The 23,170-nt window shown below is 43.5% G+C and overlaps 1 protein-coding gene across 4 annotated transcripts in view; it reads right to left on the reverse strand.

Annotated features, from left to right (window-relative positions):
• The window catches only part of LOC130293838 (izumo sperm-egg fusion protein 2-like), a 127,358-nt gene that overhangs the window by 61,014 nt on the left and 43,174 nt on the right, over nt 1-23,170 (reverse strand). For all 4 annotated transcript variants that reach the window (XM_056542998.1, XM_056542996.1, XM_056542997.1 and 1 more), the window contains 2 exons: nt 13,462-13,548; nt 8,837-8,857 (listed from right to left, as the gene is read on the reverse strand). In XM_056542998.1, coding sequence (XP_056398973.1) covers nt 8,837-8,857; nt 13,462-13,548 — 108 coding nt within the window. The remainder of the gene's footprint in view (nt 1-8,836; nt 8,858-13,461; nt 13,549-23,170) is intronic.

Consider the following 23,170-nt stretch of genomic DNA (forward strand, 5'->3'; position numbering starts at 1 on the left):
ACGTGTACCCCTCCATCCACCACGCGGAGGTGGCCTCATTTCGGATGGGACCCTAACACACATTCTGAGCCTAACACTCACAACACTCACCTCTGCTGGGCATATAGCCTCTGACTGGGTGACATGCTGGATCCATTATCAATTTGAATTAAAATACCTCCTGTGAAAAAGGGTAGGGGTGCACGGCTACAGAGGGTGCCATTCCCCCTAAGTTGCACAAACAAACAAAGAAAAATAGCCAGCACAACTACCTAATACACGGGTGCACGCTGCTGTGGCAAATACATAGTATACAAAAAAATGCCCAGCTGAGGTGAGTGTTAGGCTCAGAATGTGTGTTAGGGTCCCATCCTAAATGAGGCCACCTCCGCGTGGTGGATGGGGGGGGGGACACGTTTTGATCAAAAAGTGCGCTAAAAGCCTCCTTTTTTTGACCAAGTGTGCTGCTGCAACCTTCTTTTTTTTGTATACTATGTATTTGTCATAGCAGCGTGCACCCGTGTATTAGGTAGTTGTGCTGGCTATTTTTCTTTTTTGTTTGTTAGTCACAGACAGCTCCAACCATGCTAAAGGATAGGACTTATTATCCCCTGCCATTGGTCGATCAGGCTGACCCCCAATGGCAGTTGGGGGTGGGAGGGTTAAAGTTAATTTCCTCAGCTCTGCCCACCGATTGAAGTCTGGGCAGAGCAGGGGGAGAAACAAGAGAAGGGGGGGGGGGAGACCGGACTTACCGAAGCGGCATCGGCATCGGCTGAAGAGACCATCGGGTGGCGGCGGAGACATCAGGAGTGCGACCGGAAAGTGCGGCACTTTCTGGTCGCACTCCTAGGCACACTGGTTGGGAAACACTGAGCTAGAGTCTGTTTCCTAACTCAGTGATTCCAACCTGTGTGCCTCCAGCTGTTGCAAAACTACAACTCCCAGAATGCACTGATAGACCGTACATGCTGGGAGTTGTAGTTTTGCAACAGCTGGAGGCACACGGGTTGGAATCACTGAGCTAGAGTCTGTTTCCTAACTCAGCGATTCCCCACCAGTGTGCCTACAGCTGTTGCAAAACTACAACTCCCAGCATGTACGGTCTGTCAGTGCATTCTGGAAGCTGTAGTTTTGCAACAGATGAAGGTTTGGGGTCCCCCCCCCATTTGAATGTACAGGGTAGAGCTGTTTGCCGGAAAATTTTCCACAGCTTAAACTCCTAGCGGAAAATTCACTGTGAACCTCCGCCTGTGTGAATGTACCCTAAAAACACTACACTACACTGACACAAAATAAAAAGTAAAACACAGAAGTGATGAAGGTTTCCTACATAGCTAATGATTCATTAAATGTCTATTCACCTGGCTCATTTTTATTACATCTGCATACCACCCTAACTGTTCCCTTTATTATTTTGTGGCATCCTACCTATTTCCCTAATCCGACATCTGCATACCTTCAATTTTATTATTTCTAATTGATCAATCTTCCTAGAATTCTGGATTATGTTTTTTTTTTTTTTTTTTTTTTTCAAAGGTTAGAGCAAAATACGAACTGATTTTTGGAAGGTTAAGTGAGAAACTGCCAAAAGCCAATAAGAAAAAAGTATGGGGAGAAATATGTGAAAAGATAAATGCCCTTGAGGTGCAGAAGATGTTAAAAAGAAGTGGTACAACTGTTGCAGACAAGTGAAAGAGAAGATGATGAAGATACAGCAGTCTAAAAAAGCAGTCTAAAAAAAAAAAAAGAACGGTGGGGGACCTGCCGGTAAACTGCATCTCAGTCAAACTGAGGAAATAATGGCTGACACGTTCATGAGAGAACAAATCAGTGGGATTGGCCAGTATGATGTGCTTGCTGGGATGCAAAGTAAAGTTTAAATTATTTCCACTTTTACTACATAGTGGTGAGTCACCACATTTGCATTTTCGTAACACACTTATTGCTAAAATACCACTTAAACAGTGATTGTATGTTTTGGCTTCATTTTCATACCCGACTTTCACTCCCGACCCATTGATTAAAGGAAAACTGTCAGCCACACAAACTGTCAGCCACACACACTAAACCTAATTCACTGGGTTATAGTGTTGTTGACCAGGAGTCCATACAGGGGTCTCTTACATTTTTGTTTCCAATGGCCGCAGAGTTATGCTCCAGTAAAGTTCTGCTCTTTTGTTCCAGGATTGCACTTTCAAGGCGGGTTTTCTGCGTCTGGCTTCCTGATTGAACGTCCTAAGCCCACCCTGTACTTAGCATCTTCCTTACCTTCAAATCCAAGTCCTAGTGACGTGGAGTCACATGTTTGTTGAGCGCAGGTCTTGGTTTGCTGAGTGCATCCGCCTAAACATTTTACACAGCTCCCATGTCATCATGACTTGCCAGCTTGGCGTACATAGAGCTGTCACATCATGAGGACGTCAGAGCTGTGTAAAATTTTTAGGCACATACGCTATGCAGACATAGCACTGCGCTCACAGGACATGTGACTCCACATCATTAGGACGTGGAGTTGAAGATAAGAAAGATGCTAAATAGGGGGGCTGGCTTAGGACTTACACTTCGGTAGAACAGGCCAGATGGCTGGCGGGGAGACCCATCTTGAAAGTGCAATCCTTGGATCAAACAGCAGAACTTTACAGGGGCCTAACTCGGCGCACATTGGACAAATACATTTCATTTAACCCTGGATGGACTCCCGGTCACCCACACTATAACCCAGTGAAATTGGTTAAAGGGTACCTCTCATCAAATAAACTTTTGATATATTTTAGATTAATGAATGTTGAATAACTTTCCAATAGCATGTTAATGAAAAATATGCTTCTTTCTATTGTATTTTTCCCGATCAGTCCTGTCAGCAAGCATTTCTGACTCATGCTGGAGTCCTAAACACTCAGAGCTGCCAGCCTGCTTTGTTCACAGCCAAACAGGCTGTGAACAAAGCAGGCTGGCAGCTCTGAGTGTTCTCCTCTGAGTCTGAAATGCTTGCTGCCAGGACTGGTAGGGAGACCCCTAGTGGTCATTTCTTCAAAATTAAATAGAAAGAAGCATATTTTTTATAACATGCAGTTGTAAAGTTATTCTGCATACATTAATCTATAATATATCAAACGTTTTTTTGATGAGAGGTACCCTTTAAGTGTGGGTGAACTGGCTGTCAATTTTCCTTTACTCATTTTTTTCCAATTTTTTTGGACCTTGTTTGGAGTCTGATTAAACATGCAGAATGTTTCACAAGTGATCTTTACACATTCTCAGTGTTCTTGAATAAATTTTTCTTCTTTTTGTGTTTTCATAATTCTGCAGGTTCATATAATTGTTATTACTGATGCCTTTGCTAACTTAGCATTAGGACCTTCATGTACCTAATTTTAATTATGTCAGCCCCACAGTGGTTCTTTAAACATAAACCGCATGTCATGGATTAATGCAGCAGGCTGGTCCAAAGTGGAAATGAAGGACATCTGCCAATGCACTGATGGGCACCATTAAGGAAGCTGTTGTGGGGATCTCTCAAATTCCTGGCTATTCTGCCAATGCAACAGTTTACAGCTATTTGGTAATTTGGTAATTTCATATGGAATGGCTGCATTTATTCAATATGAAAAAAAGTTGGTTGGAAGTCACACTAGGGTCCTGTGGCATACAGGGTGGTCATCCAGGATTTCCTTGGGAGGCTACATGTCTATGAAACAATGACCATCATTTGAAAAAAAAAAAAGTAGTTATGAAAATATATGATAAATGGGTGGGGTATGGGATGAGGCAGGACAGAAGATGATATATTGCTAATACCTGGTTTTGATCCTGGAAATAGGTTTGTACCGAGGGACTTTAGCAAAACATAAACTCACATATGTGGACGGCTCTTGCTGTTCTATGACCCGCTGCGTGTAGATGACGTGTTTTTGCACCGCACATGCTGATGTCAACATCACGTGAGCTGTTCCAGTTTTGAGACAGGCAAGCTGAAGTAGAGTAATGAGTGTAGGACAAGAACAAAAAATAAAACGTCAAGTACAGCTGAACGTGCCGCACCGTCCATCATAAGTTTTGTTAGCCTTTATAGTGCAAGACAGATTGTGTGTGTTATGTATTTGCAACTGTAACATGACCAGGGCTGGTGCAAGGATTTTTGCCGCCCTAGACAAAAGTTAATTTTGCTGCCCCCCTTGACCCCTCCCACTGGCTCCGCCCTTTGATGCGCCCAACCTTACTACTGGGCTGACATACTGTAACAAACCTCCTCCTCATTTAATCTCCTTACTACTGGGATGACACACTGTAACAAACCTCCTCCTCATGTAATCTTCTTACTACTGGGTTGACACACTATAGCAAACCTCCTCCTCATGTAATCACCTTACTACAGGGGTGACACACTGTAAAAAACCTCCTCTTCATGCAATCTCCTTACCACTAGGGTGACACACTGTAACAAACCTCCTCAGCATGTAATCTCCTTACTACTGGGGTGACACACTGTAACAAACCTCCTCCTCATGTAATCTCCTTACTACTGGGGTGACACACTGTAACAAACCCCCTCCTCATTTAATCTCCTTACTACTGGGGTGACACACTGTAACAAACCCCCTCCTCATTTAATCTCCTTACTACTGGGGTGATACACTGTAACAACCCTCCTCTTCATGTAATCTCCTTACTACTGGGGTGACACACTGTAACAAACCTCCTCATCATGTTATCTCCTTACTACTGGGGTGGCACTGTAACAAACCCCCTCCTCATGTAATCTCCTTACTACTGGGGTGACACACTGTAACAAACCTCCTCATCATGTAATCTCCTTATTACTGGGGTGACACACTGTAACAAACCTCCTCATCATTGTATCTCCTTACTACTGGGGTGACACACTGTAACAAACCTCCTCCTCATGTATTATCCTTACTACTGGGGTGACACACTGTAACAAACCTCCTCATCATGTAATCTCCTTACTACTGGGTTTACACACTGTAACAAACCCCCTTCTCAGCAGACAATATCACACATAGAGGGATTAGATCAGTGTTTCCCAACCAGGGTGCCTCCAGCTGTTGCAAAACTACAACTCCCAGCATGCTCGGACAGCCAAAGGCTGACTGGGCATGCTGGGAGTTATAGTTTTGCAACATCTGGAGGCACCCTGGTTGGGAAAAACTAATATAGAGGTATATTCCAGCTGTATACAGATCTGTATACCATATAAGTGATTAAAATTATATTTAGGGACTCTTTAGGGAATCTTTTCTGATTAGCGTCGTCCTCTTTCCTTTTCTACTCCACCCGGCTCAGACCGCCATGATGTCTTCTTCCAGCCAAAACTTCCTTTCTTCAGCATCTGTGGGACACACATGTTAGACCCTGCATTTTTCCCCCTCCTCCCTTAGTGGCATTTCATTAACCCCCCACCCCCTCCTCCCCCTGTACCATTTCATAAACCCCTCCATCCCCCTCCCCTTGCAATTTAATTAACCCCCCACCCCCCTCCTCTTCCCCCCAATGCAATTTCGTTAACCCCCCCCCCCTCCTCCCCTGGGCAATTTCATTAACCCTCCACTCCCCTCCTCCCCCCCCCTGTGCAATTTCATTACCCCCCCACCTCTCCTCTCCCCCCCTATGCAATTTCATTAACCCTCCCCCTGTGCAATTTAATTAACCCTCCCCCACCTCTCCTCTTCCCCTATGCAATTTCATTAACCCTCTCCCCCCCACCTCTCCTCTCCCCCCCACCTCTCCTCTCCCCCCCACCTCTCCTCTACCCCCCCATGCAATTTCATTACCCCCCCCCCACCTCTCCTCTCCCCCTATGCAATTTCATTAACCCTTCCCCCCCTCCTCTCCCCCTATGCAATTTCATTAACCCTCTCCCCCCCACCTCTCCTCTACCCCCAATGCAATTTCATTAACCCTCTCCCACCACCTCTCCTCTCCCCTCTATGCAATTTCATTAACCCTCCCCCTCCGCTCCTCTCCCCCCCTGTGCGATTCCCGCCACCCCCTCCCTGTACGATTTCATTAGCCCCCCCACCCCCCTAAGCTGCCGTCTCACCTGTCAGATTCCTCTGGGCAGGGCAGGCAGCTTGTCTTCTTTTCCCCAGCAGCTCCGGTGAGGACGAGTGTCGTGCGCTCCAGTGATGACGAGTGACGTCCCCCTGCGCAGCGTCAGGGGCGTCACTCGTCATCCAGTGCCGCCCCGCAGCAGGCTGTTTCTGGTTGGAAGTCACTGCGGGCGGGCAATTTGAATGGTGAGCGCGGCCGCGCGGAGAAGCTGGATGCGGTCGGGGGTTGCGGGGGGGGGGGCCCTGCCCCTATATCAACATGCTGGGCGGGCAGGGGATATAATTAGATGGGGGGGGGGTGCGGCTTTTTGCTCCCTATACATGTGTTATCTCGGCGGCGCTGGGCGGTTGCGGCAACAGGCAGAACAGTGCCCACCTCAAGAGGGCGCTATAGGCGGCCGCCTACTTTGTCCATAGGCAAAGTCGGCCCTGAACATGACAGAAAAATGATGAACATTGGACATTGGTCAGTCAGATCTACAAATAGGGAGAGTATTTAAAAAATGTAGAAGTGATTTAACAATATATCCCCACAGAATCAAGGAAACGGACATGGTCTGACATGGCGGAAAGTTTGTTGCCAAAAGCCGAGTAATTTTGGTCAGGAAAATTAGTAAATATTCTAGGTTTCAGGAAAAGGAAGAAGCCACGCCCCTTTTTCAGGATTTTAGTCTGAAAAGTCGTGTAGGTAGGACAATGGAGGCGCAAGAAGATGCAACTTGCAACACGACAGAAAACCCCGGGGAAAAAAATGGATTACCAATAGTAAATGAAGCCCACTGTATTCATTGTGGCACCTAGTGGTCATTCTTTCTATTACATTTTAAACATATTTGGGGGAGATTTATCAAAAAACCTGTCCAAACTCAGAGGAAAAGTTGCTGAGTTGGCCATAGCAACCAATCAGATCGCTTTCATTTTTGAAAAGGCCTCTGCAGAATGAAAGAAGTGATCTGATTGGTTGCTATGGACAACTCAGCAACTTTTCCTCTGGACAGGTTTGATAAATCTCCACCATTTAGGTTGATAATTTTAAAAGCAAGTGAATGCTAAATACACAAGTAACACTATATTAAAAGTTTTATTTGGTGACAGATACTCTTTAACCCCTTAACGACGCAGGACGTATATTTACGTCCTGCGCCGGCTCCCGCGATATGAAGCGGGATCGCGCCGCGATCCTGCATCATATCGCGTCGGTCCCGGCGCTCATCAACGGCCGGGACCCGCGGCTAATACCACACATCGCCGATCCCGGCGATGTGCGGTATTAACCCTTTAGAAGCGGCGGTCAAAGCTTACTGCCGCTTCTAAAGTGAAACTGAAAGTGACCCGGCTGCTCAGTCGGGCTGTTTGGGACCGCCGCCGTGAAATCGCGGCGTCCCGAACAGCTGACCGGACACCGGGAGAGCCCTTACCTGCCTCCTCGGTGTCCGATCGACAAATGACTGCTCCGTGCCTGAGATCCAGGCAGGAGCAGTCAAGCGCCGATAATGCTGATCACAGGCGTATTAACACGCCAGTGATCAGCATAGGAGATCAGTGTGTGCAGTGTTATAGGTCCCTATGGGACCTATAACACTGCAAAAAAAAAGTAAAAAAAAAGGGTTAATATGTGGTATCGCCGCGTGCGTAAATGTCCAAACTATAAAAATATATCATTAATTAAACCGCACGGTCAATGGCGTACGCGCAAAAAAATTCCAAAGTCCAAAAAAGCTATTTTGGTCACTTTTTATACCATTAACAAAATGAATAAAAAGTGATCAAAAAGTCCGATCAAAACAAAAATCATACCGATAAAAACTTCAAATCACGTCGCAAAAAATGAGTCCTCATACCGCCCTGTTCATGGAAAAATAAAAAAGTTATAGGGGTCAGAAAATGACATTTTTAAACATATAAATTTTCCTGCATGTAGTTATGATTTTTTCCAGAAGTGCGACAAAATCAAACCTATATAAGTAGGGTATCATTTTAACCGTATGGACCTACAGAATAACGATAAGGTGTAATTTTTACCGAAATATGCACTGCGTAGAAACGGAAGCCCCCAAAAGTTACAAAATGGCGTTTTTTTTTCGATTTTGTCGCACAATGATTTTTTTTCACATTTCGCCGTGCATTTTTGGGTAAAATGACTAATGTCACTGCAAAGTAGAATTGGCGACACAAAAAATAAGCCATAATATGGATTTTTAGGTGGAAAATTGAAAGGGTTATGATTTTTAAAAGGTAAGGAGGAAAAAACGAAAGTGCAAAAACGGAAAAACCCTGAGTCCTTAAGGGGTTAAATACATTCCTAGGTGACCCTAGGCTTTAGAGCTTTTAGGCAGTGTTAGACAAATGTTTTAAGGGTTTTTGCATTGCCAGTTTTTGTAGAAGTTGTTGACCACAAACCAAGCTTTTTGGATAAGTTCTGCAAGCATGTCAAACTGAACTTTTGAAAAGCTTGTTCAGCTCTAGTGACCTGCTTGAACCCAAGAAAAAGTGAGTAACTATACTGCATGTTATATTTCAATTATAAACGCTTTCTATTTTACGGGAGTGCAATCAAGCTCTAAATATTTACAAAACAACTTCCCTTCTGCTCTACCAAACTTTGGACTTTGTACTCCACCTTATACTTTGTACCTTGTACCTTGTACCTGTAATAAGAGGTGCAATTCTCTACCCAGGGCCAAGACTGCAGTTTTTGGCTGGAGGAAATTGAATTTAAAGTACATTCTTGTTTCTACTTTGTTAGTAGTTAATGAACGGTAAATGTAATTGTAAACACTCACCACACTCAGTGGGCGAACAAGCTGCAAAGGAAAGGAAAAACATGGAAATGATGTTGCTTTTATTTTATGAAATCATACATCAGACAATTCTATTATCTATGATTCTCCAATATATTATACTTAGCTATCACTCTGGTATTTACAAGGGCATTTAATATTTAAAGGAGTATCCAGGATTAGAAAAACAGAGCTAATTTCTTCAAAAAAATAACATCACACCTGTCCTCAGGTTGTGTGTGGTATTACAACTTGTCTCCATTCACTTCAATGGAACTGAGTTGCAAGACCACACACAAACTGAGAACAGGTGTGGCACTGTTTTTAGAAAAAAAAATTGCACTGTTCTTCTAAGGGTGGGTTCACACTACGTTTTGATGATACGGTAACCAAATGAATGAGAGCAGGGCCGTTTTCAGCTGGGATACGGGATCGCCCGGTTCTCACTCCCCCAGCCGGACCCGGACCTGCTCTCATTCATTTGAATGAGCCAACCTGAGTTATATAGTGACTCCGGTCGGCTCATTTTTGCCGCCGTATCCGGTTTTCTGGCTGGACCTAAAACTGTGGTATACCGCAGTTTTAGGTCTGGTCAGAGAATCGGATACGGGGCAAAAATGAGTCGACCGGAGTCGCTATGACTTTGGTCGGCTCAGTCAAATGAATGAGATTGGGGCTTTGTCCTGCTGGGATATGAGGGCTCCCGGTTTTCACTCCCCCAGCCGGATCAGGTAACCGATCAAAACGTAGTGTGAACCCACCCTAATCCTGGATAACCCCATTAGATGGGATCTGTCAGCTATTTGCTGGTAAGAGCTACAGACACCATTGCAAAGTTGTTAGGGTATAAAAGTAAACTGTACCTTTCCCTGGAGCTGATGGTTGCAAATCTTATAAAATCACCACCATCAACTCAAGGAAAAGTACAATTTGATTTTATACTCTAACAGCTTTGTAACAATGGCTGTAGCATTATCTAGCAAAAAGAGCTGATATATTCACTTTAACCTCTTAGTGACTGAGCCAATTTGAATCTTATTGCCAAAACATTTTCCTTCATATTTTTTATTGTCACATTCTAAGAGCTATAATTTTTTTTTAAATTCATATAACGATGAGAGTTTGTTCCATATTGGTTCAATTTAACAATTTTTTTTTAAATATTTTACCGTAGATATAGAAACACAGAAAAATTCTGCCATCTTTTTTCAAATTACACGTTTACAATGTGGGATAAGTAATGATATATTTTTTTTTAGAATTTGGGTTGTTATGGATGTGACAATACCATATATATATATATATATATATATATATATATATACATATATATTACTTTGTTATTAACATTATTATTATTATCATACTATTATCTTGTTTAATACAAAAATGTATTATTAGGAGAATTCATGCATTTCAAATTTTTTGAAGGTGGGAGTGTTGTTTTTTAATTATTTTATGATTTTTAAAAAATATTTTATATAGGATAGGGGATAAGGTGTCTGATGGGTGGGGTGGGTTGGGGTTTCAATGCTCATTTCTTGTGAGACGAGCTGGACTTTTCATTGGTTCCATTTTTACAATACATGCTACCTTTTGATCTTTTTTATTCCAGGTTTTGGACTAAAATTAGCAATTCTTTAGTTTTTGTTTTTTTTTTACCATGCGGGACATTATTCTTTTTATTGTAAAAGTCATAAAAAATTTGGCAATACTTATGTATAGGTTTTGAGTTTTTTATTTTTTATTTTTTGGGGGGGGGGGGGTAAACCAGGGCTTTATTGGGAAATGGGAAATTATTTTATTTTTTTACACTTTATTTATTGAAAAACCTTTTTATTTTTATACTTAGCACATTTTTACTGTTAGGCTAGGATTCCACTGAGGTTTTTTCCCACCAGCAAAAACAAAGGAAAAACTTTCTCTTGTGTTTTTCCTGGTGTGTGGAAACAGCCAAATTTGTACCCTGTGGAAGGTGAGGAGTGATGTATAGCATCACTATTCACCTCCCCCGGTCGTATAGTATACAGGGGTGAATAGTGTACACGTGTATAATAAACAGGATGCTGGGAATCCTGCTCCTTTACTTCCTTCCTGTTGTAAAATGCGGGATATAATGCTTCACTACCCAGCTCAGCACGCAGTACGTCTGATTACAGGAGTTACAGGAGACAGCCTCCATTATAGTCCATAGAGCCTGACTCTCGCATTGAATGTAAAGCTGGAGAGTGAAGTACACTTCAGCACTAAGACTCTGGCCAATTTTAACTTTTGACATGTCTGTGCAACATGTCAAAAGTTAATTTCAATGACAGTTACATTTTAAAGCAGCACTGCCATTTAAATTAAATATGTCACACAGACATAAGTTAAGATTGATTAGTGTATCAGTGTTGAGATGACTTCCAATTACTATTGAAGCACACATAGGGGATAAGATGTTAGATTGCAGGGGTCCTGCCACTGGGGGACACCCGAGATATCCGCTGCAGCACCCCTGTCATTCGGTGCACGGAGCGAACTCCACTCCATGCCCAATAATTGGCGATGCCGGCACCACACCCCCTCCATTTACATCTATGGGAGGAGGCGTGACAGCTAGTACATTGCCATCACGCCCCTACCCATAGACATGAATGGAGGGGGCATGGCATGACATGACGAATGTGGAAGCTGCAAGCCTCAGTGTTCCGGATGCCTGTGCTACAGGCCTGGAGATCGCGGGAGTTCCCATCAGCGGGACCCCCGTGATCTAACATCGTATCCCCTATCCTTTGGATAGGGGATAAGATGTTTTCAGCGGAGTACCCCTTTAATGTACACCACTATTCATATCATGTTGTTGAAGATGGATGATATCAATAGTACATTGTGTATCGTGTACAAAACAACTTGCTTTTCTACTGAACTAGACCAGGAACAAAAATAAGAGACCAATTGAGACTGTAGTTTTAATCTTTTGCTTTTCTACACACTTGGTCTCTATTATTTTTCTTATATTTTAAGTATCATAATAAAAGTTAAATTTTATTCTACCGGGTGGGCCATTTATATGGATACACCCTAATAAAATGGTAATGGTTGGTGATATTAACTTCCTGTTTGTGGCACATTAGTATATGTGAGGGGGAAACTTTTCAAGATGGGTGGTGACCATGGTGGCCATTTTGAAATCAGCCATTTTGAATCCAACTTTAGTTTTTTTTTTATAGGAAGAGGGTCAAGTGACACATCAAACTTATTAGGAATTTCACAAGAAAAACAATGATGTGCTTGGTTTTAACGTAACTTTATTTTTTCATGAGTTATTTAAAAGTTTCAGACCACTTATACAATGTGTTCAATGTGCTGCCCGTTGTGTTGCATTGTAAATGCAACCCTCTTCTCCCACTCTTCACACTCTGATAGCAACACCGCAGGAGAAATGCTAGCACAGGCTTCCAGTATCCGTAGTTTCAGGTGCTGCACATCTCGTATCTTCACAGCATAGACAATTGCCTTTAGATGACCCCAAAAATAAAAGTCTAAGGGGGTCAGATCGGGAGACCTTGGGGGCATTCAACTGGCCCACGACGACCAATCCACTTTCTCAGGGAACGTGCCAGCTTCAGTGCATAAAGAGGGAAACACATCATCATGTAGCAATTTCGCATATCCAGTGGCCTTGAGGTTTCCATTGATGAAGAATTGCCCCACTATCTTTGTACCCCATTTACCACACCATACCATCAATTTTTGTGTTCCAACAGTCTTGGAGGGATCTATGTAATATGGGTTAGTGTCAGACCAATAGCGGTGGTTTTGTTTGTTAACTATTCACATAAAAGTTTGCCTCATCACTGAACAAAATCTTCTGTGTAAACAGAGGGTCCTGTTCCAATTTTAGTTTTGCCCATTCTGCAGCACCTGAAACTGCGGATACCGGATGCCTGTGCTAGCATTTCTCCTGTGGTGTTGCTATCAGTGTGTGAAGAGTGGGAGAAGAGGGTTGCATTGACAATTCAACACAATGAGCAGCACATTGAACACATTTTATAAGTGGTCAGAAACTTGTAAATAACTCATGAAAGAATAAAGTTACGTTAAAACCAAGCACATCATTGTTTTTCTTGTCAAATTCCCAATAAGGTCGATGTGTCACATGACCCTCTTCCTATTGAAAAAACTAAAGTTGGATTCAAAATGGCCGACTTCAAAATGGCCACCATGGTCACCACGCATCTTGAAAAGTTTCCCCCCTCACATATACTAATGTGCCACAAACAGGAAGCTAATATCACCAATTCACCAACCATTCCCATTTTATTAAGGTGTATCCATATAAATGGCCCAACCTGTATCATAGACATATGATACTGGAAGATATTTTTAAAATCTTCTAGTTTTTTTTGTTGTAACCATAGTGGAATGGGCTTACGGTTGGGGAGTGAAATGTGCCACCATACACATCCCCCCGTTGTACCTCTAGTGAAATCTAAACCTTTGACATGTCTGGATAACATGTCAAGCATTTGTAAAAATGACAGTAACATTGTAAGTTATAAATTGTAACCAATATAGATTTCTCAAGTTATTGCCACACTGACTATGCTTACTGTTTATGTTACTTCCATAAGTATATATGATACCTTTGTCATGGTAAACCTTAAGAGCAGATTTTAATTTCATTGTTGTTTGATTTCGAAATGTTGCCAAAGTATCCAGAAAATGTTGGTCTATAAAAGAAGAGAGGAACATAGGCTTAATAGTCAAACTAGTATACATTAGGGGGGGGGGGGGAACACAATAATATATTTAACTTGTAGAACACATATGTAACTAAAGTTAGTCTTGTCCTGGACTAATATGAATATGAAATACAGTAGGCTAGGTTAGCATATGTCCAGTGCCCCTGAGCTACCCTGGATGGAAAGACCAGATTCAACAGGGTGGATCTTTTATATCTGATGTTATATTCATTGCTATTTGTGTAAAGCCTAATTAGGCTGTATTTGTGAGAGGGGCAGTAGCATCTCCACCCCCCTCCACATTCAAGGCGGCATATAGAGGTTGGGGGCAGGGGTATTTAACGCCCCTGCTTCCTATCAGTGGGGCGTTCGTGACGTTTGCGGAGGATGGCCGCTGTGATGGGGTTTCGCTGTCAGCTGACTCCATGGTTGGCGGGAGATTCAGTTACTTATAGATGCAGTGGCATGGAAGGAAGTAACGGGATGATGACCAGCGGGACTGGAGGACCAGCGTGTGGTCAGGTGAGGTCGGGCCTTGCTATTCCGTCGGCTCTGTCTGCGGACGCAGGCTTTGGGAGCCGGGGGTAAATGCAAGGGATAGGCAGTTCTGGGCATGAGGGTAACCTCACTGCCGTACACAGGCTCGGTATACAGGTGTTGGTTGTTCGGGGCGGGGCTTTTTCCACAGTACCGGAGCAGTACTTCAGCGGTACTCGGGGTAACGGGGAGTGTTGCTGACTGGACCAGATTTGCGGTCCCTCATCAGTGGTACGTGCACGGTCTCCCAGCGAAAAAGAGGGAAATAGATAAACAAGCACATATATTGTCAATCATATTAGCACTAACAATAAAATCCATGAATGAAATGCTGAACGCGTCTCCCTGGACATTCATTCGGTATGCAGTCGGGTGCTGCTGGGTTACATTGGGGACTCGTCTGCATGCCGGACACACAGGTTTTCCCGCCATTCCTCGGCACTCCGGCACCCAGCGGTGGTGGTACCTGCATCTGGTGTCATGGTCCTGGCTCCAGGCGCAGCCCGTCTGCTGCCTCAGTGCCGGATGCTGGGATGCGTGCGCTGTGGCTGCGAGTCTGGTGGGGTGCCAGAATCATGTGTATGTGTCAGGGATTGAGACTATCCAGCTACTCCCACCATGTCTGTCCGGGCTGCTGGATATGGTAGTTTCTCAACAGCTGGACACGGCTGTCAGATTAATGTTCACTGGTTGCCCTGAGGGTTATTGCTGGGTGCAGCAGACTGCAGGATCAGGACCTGGGGCCTGTTCCAGCAGCACTGCGTAACTCATGGGCTCGTCTCCAGTTCCTATAGATGATTGCGGGCAAGATGGGTTAGGTGCATTTTATAAAGTAAAAATAAGATAACATGCATTGTCCACGTGAAAAAAGTGAAGTGTAAAGAATAAATTCTGTTCAGAGGCTGAAGACTTGTCTGTGCTAGATACATCTCACAGCTGAGGTTTTGTTACAGTTTCTAACCTTACACCGATTCCGCATTCATCCTCTCCATCTGCAAAGAAAATCCGAGGCATACCTTCATAGCATTTATTCATATCTTCATAACTTTTCCACACATATCTTCATAGCAGTTATTTCCGCACATACTTCATAGCTTTCAATTGCGCACAGGCTTTAACAGCATTTAGTCCCGCACATAGCATTCATTCTCTTTACATACTGTCATAGCATTTATTTCCGTCATAGCATTTTATTCCGCACATACTGCCACAGAATTCACTTCCGTATATATTGTCATAGCTTCCTTTCCGCACATGCTTTTATAGCATTCATTGCCTTCACAGCTTTCAATTACATTTTTGCAAGGTCTTCATGTTCATACGCTCATGGCATTTACACGGTATTTATCAATTTTGCCTGTTGACAGTTTCTTTTTACCCTTTTTTTTCACTTTGGATTTCGTGGACATGCACCAAATTTATCATTTGGTGCAAGTTGTTAGTAATATTGGCTCAAATGTTGAAATCAGCTGTTCACAGCGCCTTTTACACAGAACTTACCACCACAGAGGACAGCGTATTTTACCCTGGAGAGCAGCCATTTCGGAGTCCCTCCTCCAGTATATTAGCAAGCGACATGAGTAATTTTCTTTTGTGGGGTTTATAGCCACCACGTGAAATGGATTTTATTTTCAACTTGGGTATTTTTTTTTTTTTGTTACTTTAGTGCAGTGGTCTTCAACCTGTGGACCTCCAGATGTTGCAAAACTACAATTCCCAGCATGCCTGGACAGCCGTTGGCTGTCTGGGCATGCTAGGAGTTGTAGTTTTGCAACATCTGGAGGTCCGCAGGTTGGAGACCACTGCTTTAGTGCTTACCTTTCCTGAACCTGTGTGGCCATGTCCAATGCATTTACGCCAAAAATGGGATTTGCGCCAAAATTGCGCCAAAGATCGATTGGCGCAAATGATGAATAACTGACTAAAGTTAAAATCACACACAGGACCATGTGATTTTGAGAAAGTTGTAAAAATCACAGTGGAGAAGATGCGCCAAACTTTGGCGCAAAAAGATACTGCGCCAAAGTATTGCGCCAAAGTTACGTAAAAAAAAACACATAAATCCTTTGATAAATACCCCCCAATATGCCTATAACATTTATTGGTTGTATGGTGACAGAATCCAAACACACAACTGTTATACTGTCTCACGGGTAGGGCATCTTCACTGTACTGCCATGTCCTGCATACTGTCTGTACGCGCATTGTTTTAATTTCATACGCTCAATGCACACTGCTCGTGTGGGTTTATATGGTCCACTTACTAATGCTATTTATATGTTCTTGACATTGTATACGGTGTTACGTTCATGGCATTTACACTGTTCATTCGTTCTTGGTATTCATACAGTTTCAGACGCTCAAGGAGTTCATGGTATTTCATACTACTTATGGCTTTCATACTGCTCATGGCGTTTTATACGGTCCATACACTCATGGCAGTCATTTCGTTCACACGCTCATGGCTTTTCTATGTTGATACGTCATGGCATTTATACCGTTCATACACACATAGCACTTATACTGTACAAGGATCACATGCCCATGGCATTTATACTGATCATACGCTCATGGCGTTCATACCGAATATTGTTCACATGCCCATGACATTTATACTGCTCATACGCTCATGGCATTTGTTCAGTTCATACGCTCATGGCATTTATACTGTTCATATGTCCATGGCATTTATACTGAATAATGATCACACGCCTATGGAATTTATATTGAATACTGGTCACATGCCCATGGCATTCATACTGATCATACACTCATGACATTTATACTGCTCATACGCTCGTGGCATTTGTACAGTTCATACGCTTATGGCACTTATACTGATCACACGCTCATGGCATTTGTACAGTTCATTTTGCTCAGGGCATTTACACTGATCATACGCCCATGGAATTTATACTGAATAATGTTCCCATGCCCATGGCATTGATACTGCTCATACGCTCATGACATTTATACTGCTCATACGCTTAAAGTATTATACGGTTTCATATGTGGTGGTTCTTACGTCCTCACGCTCATGGCATTTATACTGTCCATGTACTACATAGTATGTATACTGTCTTTCGTTTATGGCAGTCATACTGTTCATTCGTTCTTGACACACTGTTCTCACGCTCATAGCGTTCATACTGTTCACACGTTTTCGGTAACTACACTGTTCACACGCTCTCATTTGTCACACGTCCATAGTATTCATGCCGCACATGCACTCTTGGCATTTGGGTTGTGCATGCGCTCTTGGCATTTGTGTTCATGGGTTCATGGCGTTGATGTGCGCTCGTTGCGTTCTGTGTTTGTGCGTCTATGGTGTTGTGCTGTTCGGACGCTGGTGGCATTTGTGCTGTGCATACACTCATAGTATTTCTATACATAGTGATCGGCATCTATGCTCTGTATACATTAACATAATTATAATATACATATGCTTATTGCATTTATACGGCACATACGCTTGTAGCTTTATACTAGGCACGCTTACAGTATGTATACAGTACAGATGGGCACAGCATATGGTACTTTCACGCATACTGGTATATACACCCATAGATTTATACGGTACTACGTTCATAGAATATATACTATTTTATAGGCACATAGTATTAATATGGTACATAACTGCATAGCATTCCCTGGGCATACAGCCGCTATATCCATATTACTATACCTGCAAGTACTGATAGCTTTGTACGTCATCTACACTGTGCAGTCATATGCAGCGTTTTTACCATACACAGGTCACCAGCCTTCTGATCAGTCATACATTCATGACCATTTACCAGGCATAGATAGGTTACATACAGACATCGATGCTAGAATTTACATGCATACTCCTGTTAGTTCCATTACATCAACACGTGGCATAGCATACTCGCACTACTATCCACCACCCCTTGCTGGTGTTAGACATTTTGTGCAATCACGCATGTGTTTCCAGTTCTGCCACTGCGTCAGTTAGTTCCAGACATTTATTTCTATCACAGCGGAGTTTACATTCACTAGCAATACCAATCGTATCATGCAAGCCACCTAGTCAGTGTCACTCATTGTCAGCATTGAAGCAGCACACCATGCAATGTTAGTTACCCCGCACGTTACAGTTCATATCACGTGCACAAGCTACACGCTGTTATACTGGCTTTTGTTCCTGTAACTGATAGGTCATACAAGTTATTGTAGTAATTGAACCACATGTTAGTCAAAAAGTCAGCATGACGATCACATATTATCACTGTATGTTGACATCTGACATTCAGCCTCCACCTTTTAACCCTTGTGTCCAGGGGCATGCACCATGTTATTGTCACAGACACGTCTCCAGTAGAGAACACCATGACACATTAGCGAATGTTTCCCAACATGCCTGCCACGTCTGCAGGGGGTTGCAGTGCACAGCTGTTGTTTCTGACACATTTTCAGAGCAACACCATTATGATACATTGGCGGTTGTGTACCTTTCATCCATGCAATGTCTGCAGGGGGATGAACTGCGTAGTTGTTTGTTACTGACACATTTTTTCATAGCAACAACATCAACACTGCATAGTTGTTGTTACTGACACGTCCTCAGAGCAACAACATCATGACGCTCAGGTGGTTGTTTACCTATTATGTTTGCCGAGGGAGGCACCACACAGGTTTATTGTTACTGACACGTCTTCAGAGCAATAACATTATGACACATAGGTGGTTGTTTTACCCGGTATGCCTGCCATGTCTGCAGGGGGAGACACCACACAGGTTGTTGTTACTGACACATCTTCAGAGCAATAACATTATGACACATAGGTGGTTGTTTACCCATTATGCCTGCCACGTCTGCAGGGGGAGGCACCACACAGGTTATTGTTACTGACATGTCTTCAGAGCAATAACATTTTCGACACAGGTGGTTGTTTTCCCGTCATACCTGCCACGTCTGCAGGGGGAGGCACCACACAGATTATTGTTACTGACACGTCTTCAGAGCAATAACATTTCGACAAAGGGGGCTGTTTTCCCGTTATACCTGACACGTCTGCAGGGGGGAACTACACAGGTTATTGTTACTGACACGCTTTCAGAGCAATAACATTTCAACATAGGTGTTTTGTTACCCTTTATGCCTATCATGTCTGCAGGGAAAGGCCCATGCAGGTCTACATTTCTGACACAATCTCAAAGCAATAGACCATGGCATAGGCGGTCAGATATTCCGGGTGCCGACCATATTGGCAAATGAGGCAGCACAGGTTCTGGTCACTGACACTTTTCAGAGCAAGAGCAACTCGTCGCGTACATGGGGTCTCCATGACAACACGTCTGCCGTATGATACTCCACGCAAGTTTGTCACCGACATGTTTCCAGCTAGAGTTTGTCACATGGTCGACGGCCCTATTAGTGCCTGCTTCATCAGCATTATCATATGCACAATGGTCCAGCTTGAGGGCAGGATGACTCAGGCATGGAGCAGTAGTATCTGCAGGTACATTGGGTAGGCAAATTACAGACATGATGGCAACAAAAGGGTGGGTCACTCGCAAAGGGACACCACTCATGAGGCTAGTGAAGTTAGGAATGGGGAATTGGGTTTGGCTTAGTTTTCAGGTAAGGTGTTCGGATATTGTTTGATTCCACAGGCAATAAGGCGGTTACCATCAAGGTCAGTCGGGTGGTGATGGTGGTGCCATCTAGCTAACAGTTTCTATTTTGCCACTTATTAGGAGGAACATGATGGGATTCATCAGGCCTGACAGGTCACAGTGTTTCACTCTCGCACTGATATTAGGCAGCATGCTATAGGCAGTTTTCGGCTTGGGTGTATCCTGATCCTGCTCAAGTGCCAACTCTGGTTCCGGGTAAAGAGTGGGCATAACTACCACAACTCTTCAGTTTCCGGGCATCGATTCCTAGGCCAGTCAGTTCGCTTTCACCTAATTTCTGTCTTGATGTCAGAGCTATATCTCGTGTTTGTGCTAAGGTAGGGGCATCAGTTCATAATTACAACATTCAAACTCCCTACCATTTGACTTTTTGCCCTCTAAAGGTGTGGCCTCCGTCGCGGTCATTGGGCACAATTCAGACCGATATGTTAAGTTTAAATGTGTTATATAACAGGTAAGTATATATCATTGTTATCACGAGCACGAATGTGTAGCCCTGATCACAAGTGTAAAGCCTAATTAGGCTGTATTTGTGAGAGGGGCGGTAGCATCTCCACCCCCTCCATGTTCAAGGCGGCACATGGAGGTTGGGGGCGGAGGCAGGGGTATTTAACGCCCCTGCTTCCTATCAGTGGGGCATTCATGACATTTGCGGACCCCTCCCAACCACCCCCCTTTTTTTCCTCTTTTCATTTCTTCATTCCACCCATTACAGGGCATGCCCTCTAAAGGTGTAGCCTCCGTCGCGGTCATTGGGCACAATTCAGACCGATATGTTAAGTTTAAATGTGTTATATAACAGGTAAGAATATATCATTGTTATCACGAGCACGAGTGTGTGCAGCCCTGATCACAAATACTAAAATGGTGCATAATGCTTGACCTATGGACCATCTGGCATAGATGTGTTCTGGCATGGTTTTGGTGGTTAAAAAAAACATAGCATTTATCTGCAACTAGTGGAGTACCTGGCGCTGCCCGTTTTTTCCTACCTTATCCTTGTGGGGGAGGAAAAGCAACAAAGGAGGAAGCTTATGTCCTCATATCCCGTCCTTAAATCCCGTCCGCATATCCCGTCCCCATTTCTAATCCTCCTATCCCGTCCTCAGGTGGGGCTGCATTGTGGTAAAGATATTGTAAGCCGGAAAAAAAAGGGCTGTGACTTAAAGCGTGCAAGATGGGGAAGGAAATGCGGGGAGGGTGTGGCTTGCCAGCCAGACTGATGCATTCACCAGGAGATGCAGAGTGGAGCTTGTGGAGTAAGGCACCAAAAGTCCTATATACAGTACTTGCATGGGACTTGAAAAAAAAAAACTCGCAAATGGGGGTGGATAAGGGTTAAATTACCTATCCTATGCTTGTTGTTGACATATAAGGCTAGGTTCACATTGCGGAATCTCTGGGCAGTCCAATAGACTGCAATGTGTTCCACCAGTATTTCCACCTGAAGAATGAGCAATGCCATTCTTCAGGCGGAAATTTTCAAGCGGATTTTCCATTCACAAATTCTGCTTCACAAATTCCAAAGTGTGAATTTGTAAACAGAAACCCATACATTATACTATACATTTTTGTAAGCGGAATTTCTTCCTGCAATTTCAAAGCGGAATTGCAGGCGGAAATTCCGTAGTGTGAACCTAGCCTAAGTAACATGTGTACCAAGTTTAATGTTAATATCTTTAGCCCTTTGTAAGTGATGCTGGAACATACACACATACACACACATTGGCCCAGATTTATCAAACTGTGTAAGAGAAAAACTGGTGTGATTTTCTCACAAGAACCAATCACAGCTAAGCTTTCACTTTGCCAGAGCTCGTTAGCTGAGCTGTGATTGGCTCCTGTGAGAAAATCTCTCCACTTTTTCTCTCACACAGTTTGATAAATCTGGGCCATTGAGATATATAATAATATATATTCTGATGGAAACTGTGCTTATATGCAGATAATCTGCCTTTATTCGAATCGATGTTAAAAAAGCCTATTTCTAGCCTACATACAGCCTCTATAGGGGTATAGAACACTTTGCTGTGTCGTAAAACGCATATGGAGTGTGCTGGGGTAGTGAAATAATACTGTTATTATGAATAGCATGCAGATTACCGGCATCGCTCTTAGAATCACTGCCGCACAGCAGCACAATGACAGAGCCTGGTGGTGGCATCAGTGTCAGGAGACCATATAGTGACTGAATGACATAGCGTGGACATAGCGTGGCAAGAGGAGACCATTTAGTGGCTGAATGGCACAGCGTGGAGTTGGCTGATGCACTAGTACACTACACACCAGGGCTTCACAATCCCCCCCAAAAAAACAACACAATATATGACATTTTTGTCAAAGATTTCTCATTGGTAGCACCCGCTATCCCAAAATTTTGAAATTTCCAGAACCAGGCCCCACCCCTGCGGCATCTGTAACCCATATATTGCCTGCATGACACAGCCTGGAGTTGGCTGATGCAAGAGTACACACCAGGGCTTCACAATCCCCCCCCCCCCCCCCCAAAAAAAAAAACCAACACAATATATGACATTTTTGTCAAAGATTTCTCATTGGTAGCACCCGCTATCCAAAAATTTGAAATTTCAAGACCCAGGCCCCACCTCTGCGGCATCAGGAACCCATATATTGTCTGTAGGACACAGCCTGGAGTTGGCTGATGCACCAGTACACACCAGTGCTTCACAATCCTCCCTCCAAAATCAACACAATGAGAAATGTTTGTCAAAGATTTCTCATTGGTAGCACCCGCTATCCAAAAATTTTGAAATTTCCAGAACCAGGCCCCACCCCTGCGGCATCTGTAACCCATATATTGCCTGCATGACACAGCCTGGAGTTGGCTGATGCAAGAGTACACACCAGGGCTTCACAATCCCCCCCCCCCCCCCCCAAAAAAAAAAACCAACACAATATATGACATTTTTGTCAAAGATTTCTCATTGGTAGCACCCGCTATCCAAAAATTTGAAATTTCAAGACCCAGGCCCCACCCCTGCGGCATCAGGAACCCATATATTGTCTGTAGGACACAGCCTGGAGTTGGCTGATGCACCAGTACACACCAGTGCTTCACAATCCTCCCTCCAAAATCAACACAATGAGAAATGTTTGTCAAAGATTTCTCATTGGTAGCACCCGCTATCCAAAAATTTGAAATTTCCAGAACCAGGCCCCACCTCTGCGGCATCAGGAACCCATATATTGCCTGAAGGACACAGCCTGGAGTTGGCTGATGCACCAGTACACACCCGGGCTTCACAATCCCCTCCAAAAAACAACAACATTTTAGAAATTTTTTAAAGAAATACCTTTGTGTAAGAACAAGCACATATCCAACAGTTCACAAGACTCTATAATGCAGGACGGTGGACCACCCAAAGACATTCACAATGTTTGAAATTTTTTT

The sequence above is a fragment of the Hyla sarda genome, chromosome 10, assembly GCF_029499605.1.
Source record: "Hyla sarda isolate aHylSar1 chromosome 10, aHylSar1.hap1, whole genome shotgun sequence".
Lineage (NCBI taxonomy): Eukaryota > Metazoa > Chordata > Amphibia > Anura > Hylidae > Hyla > Hyla sarda.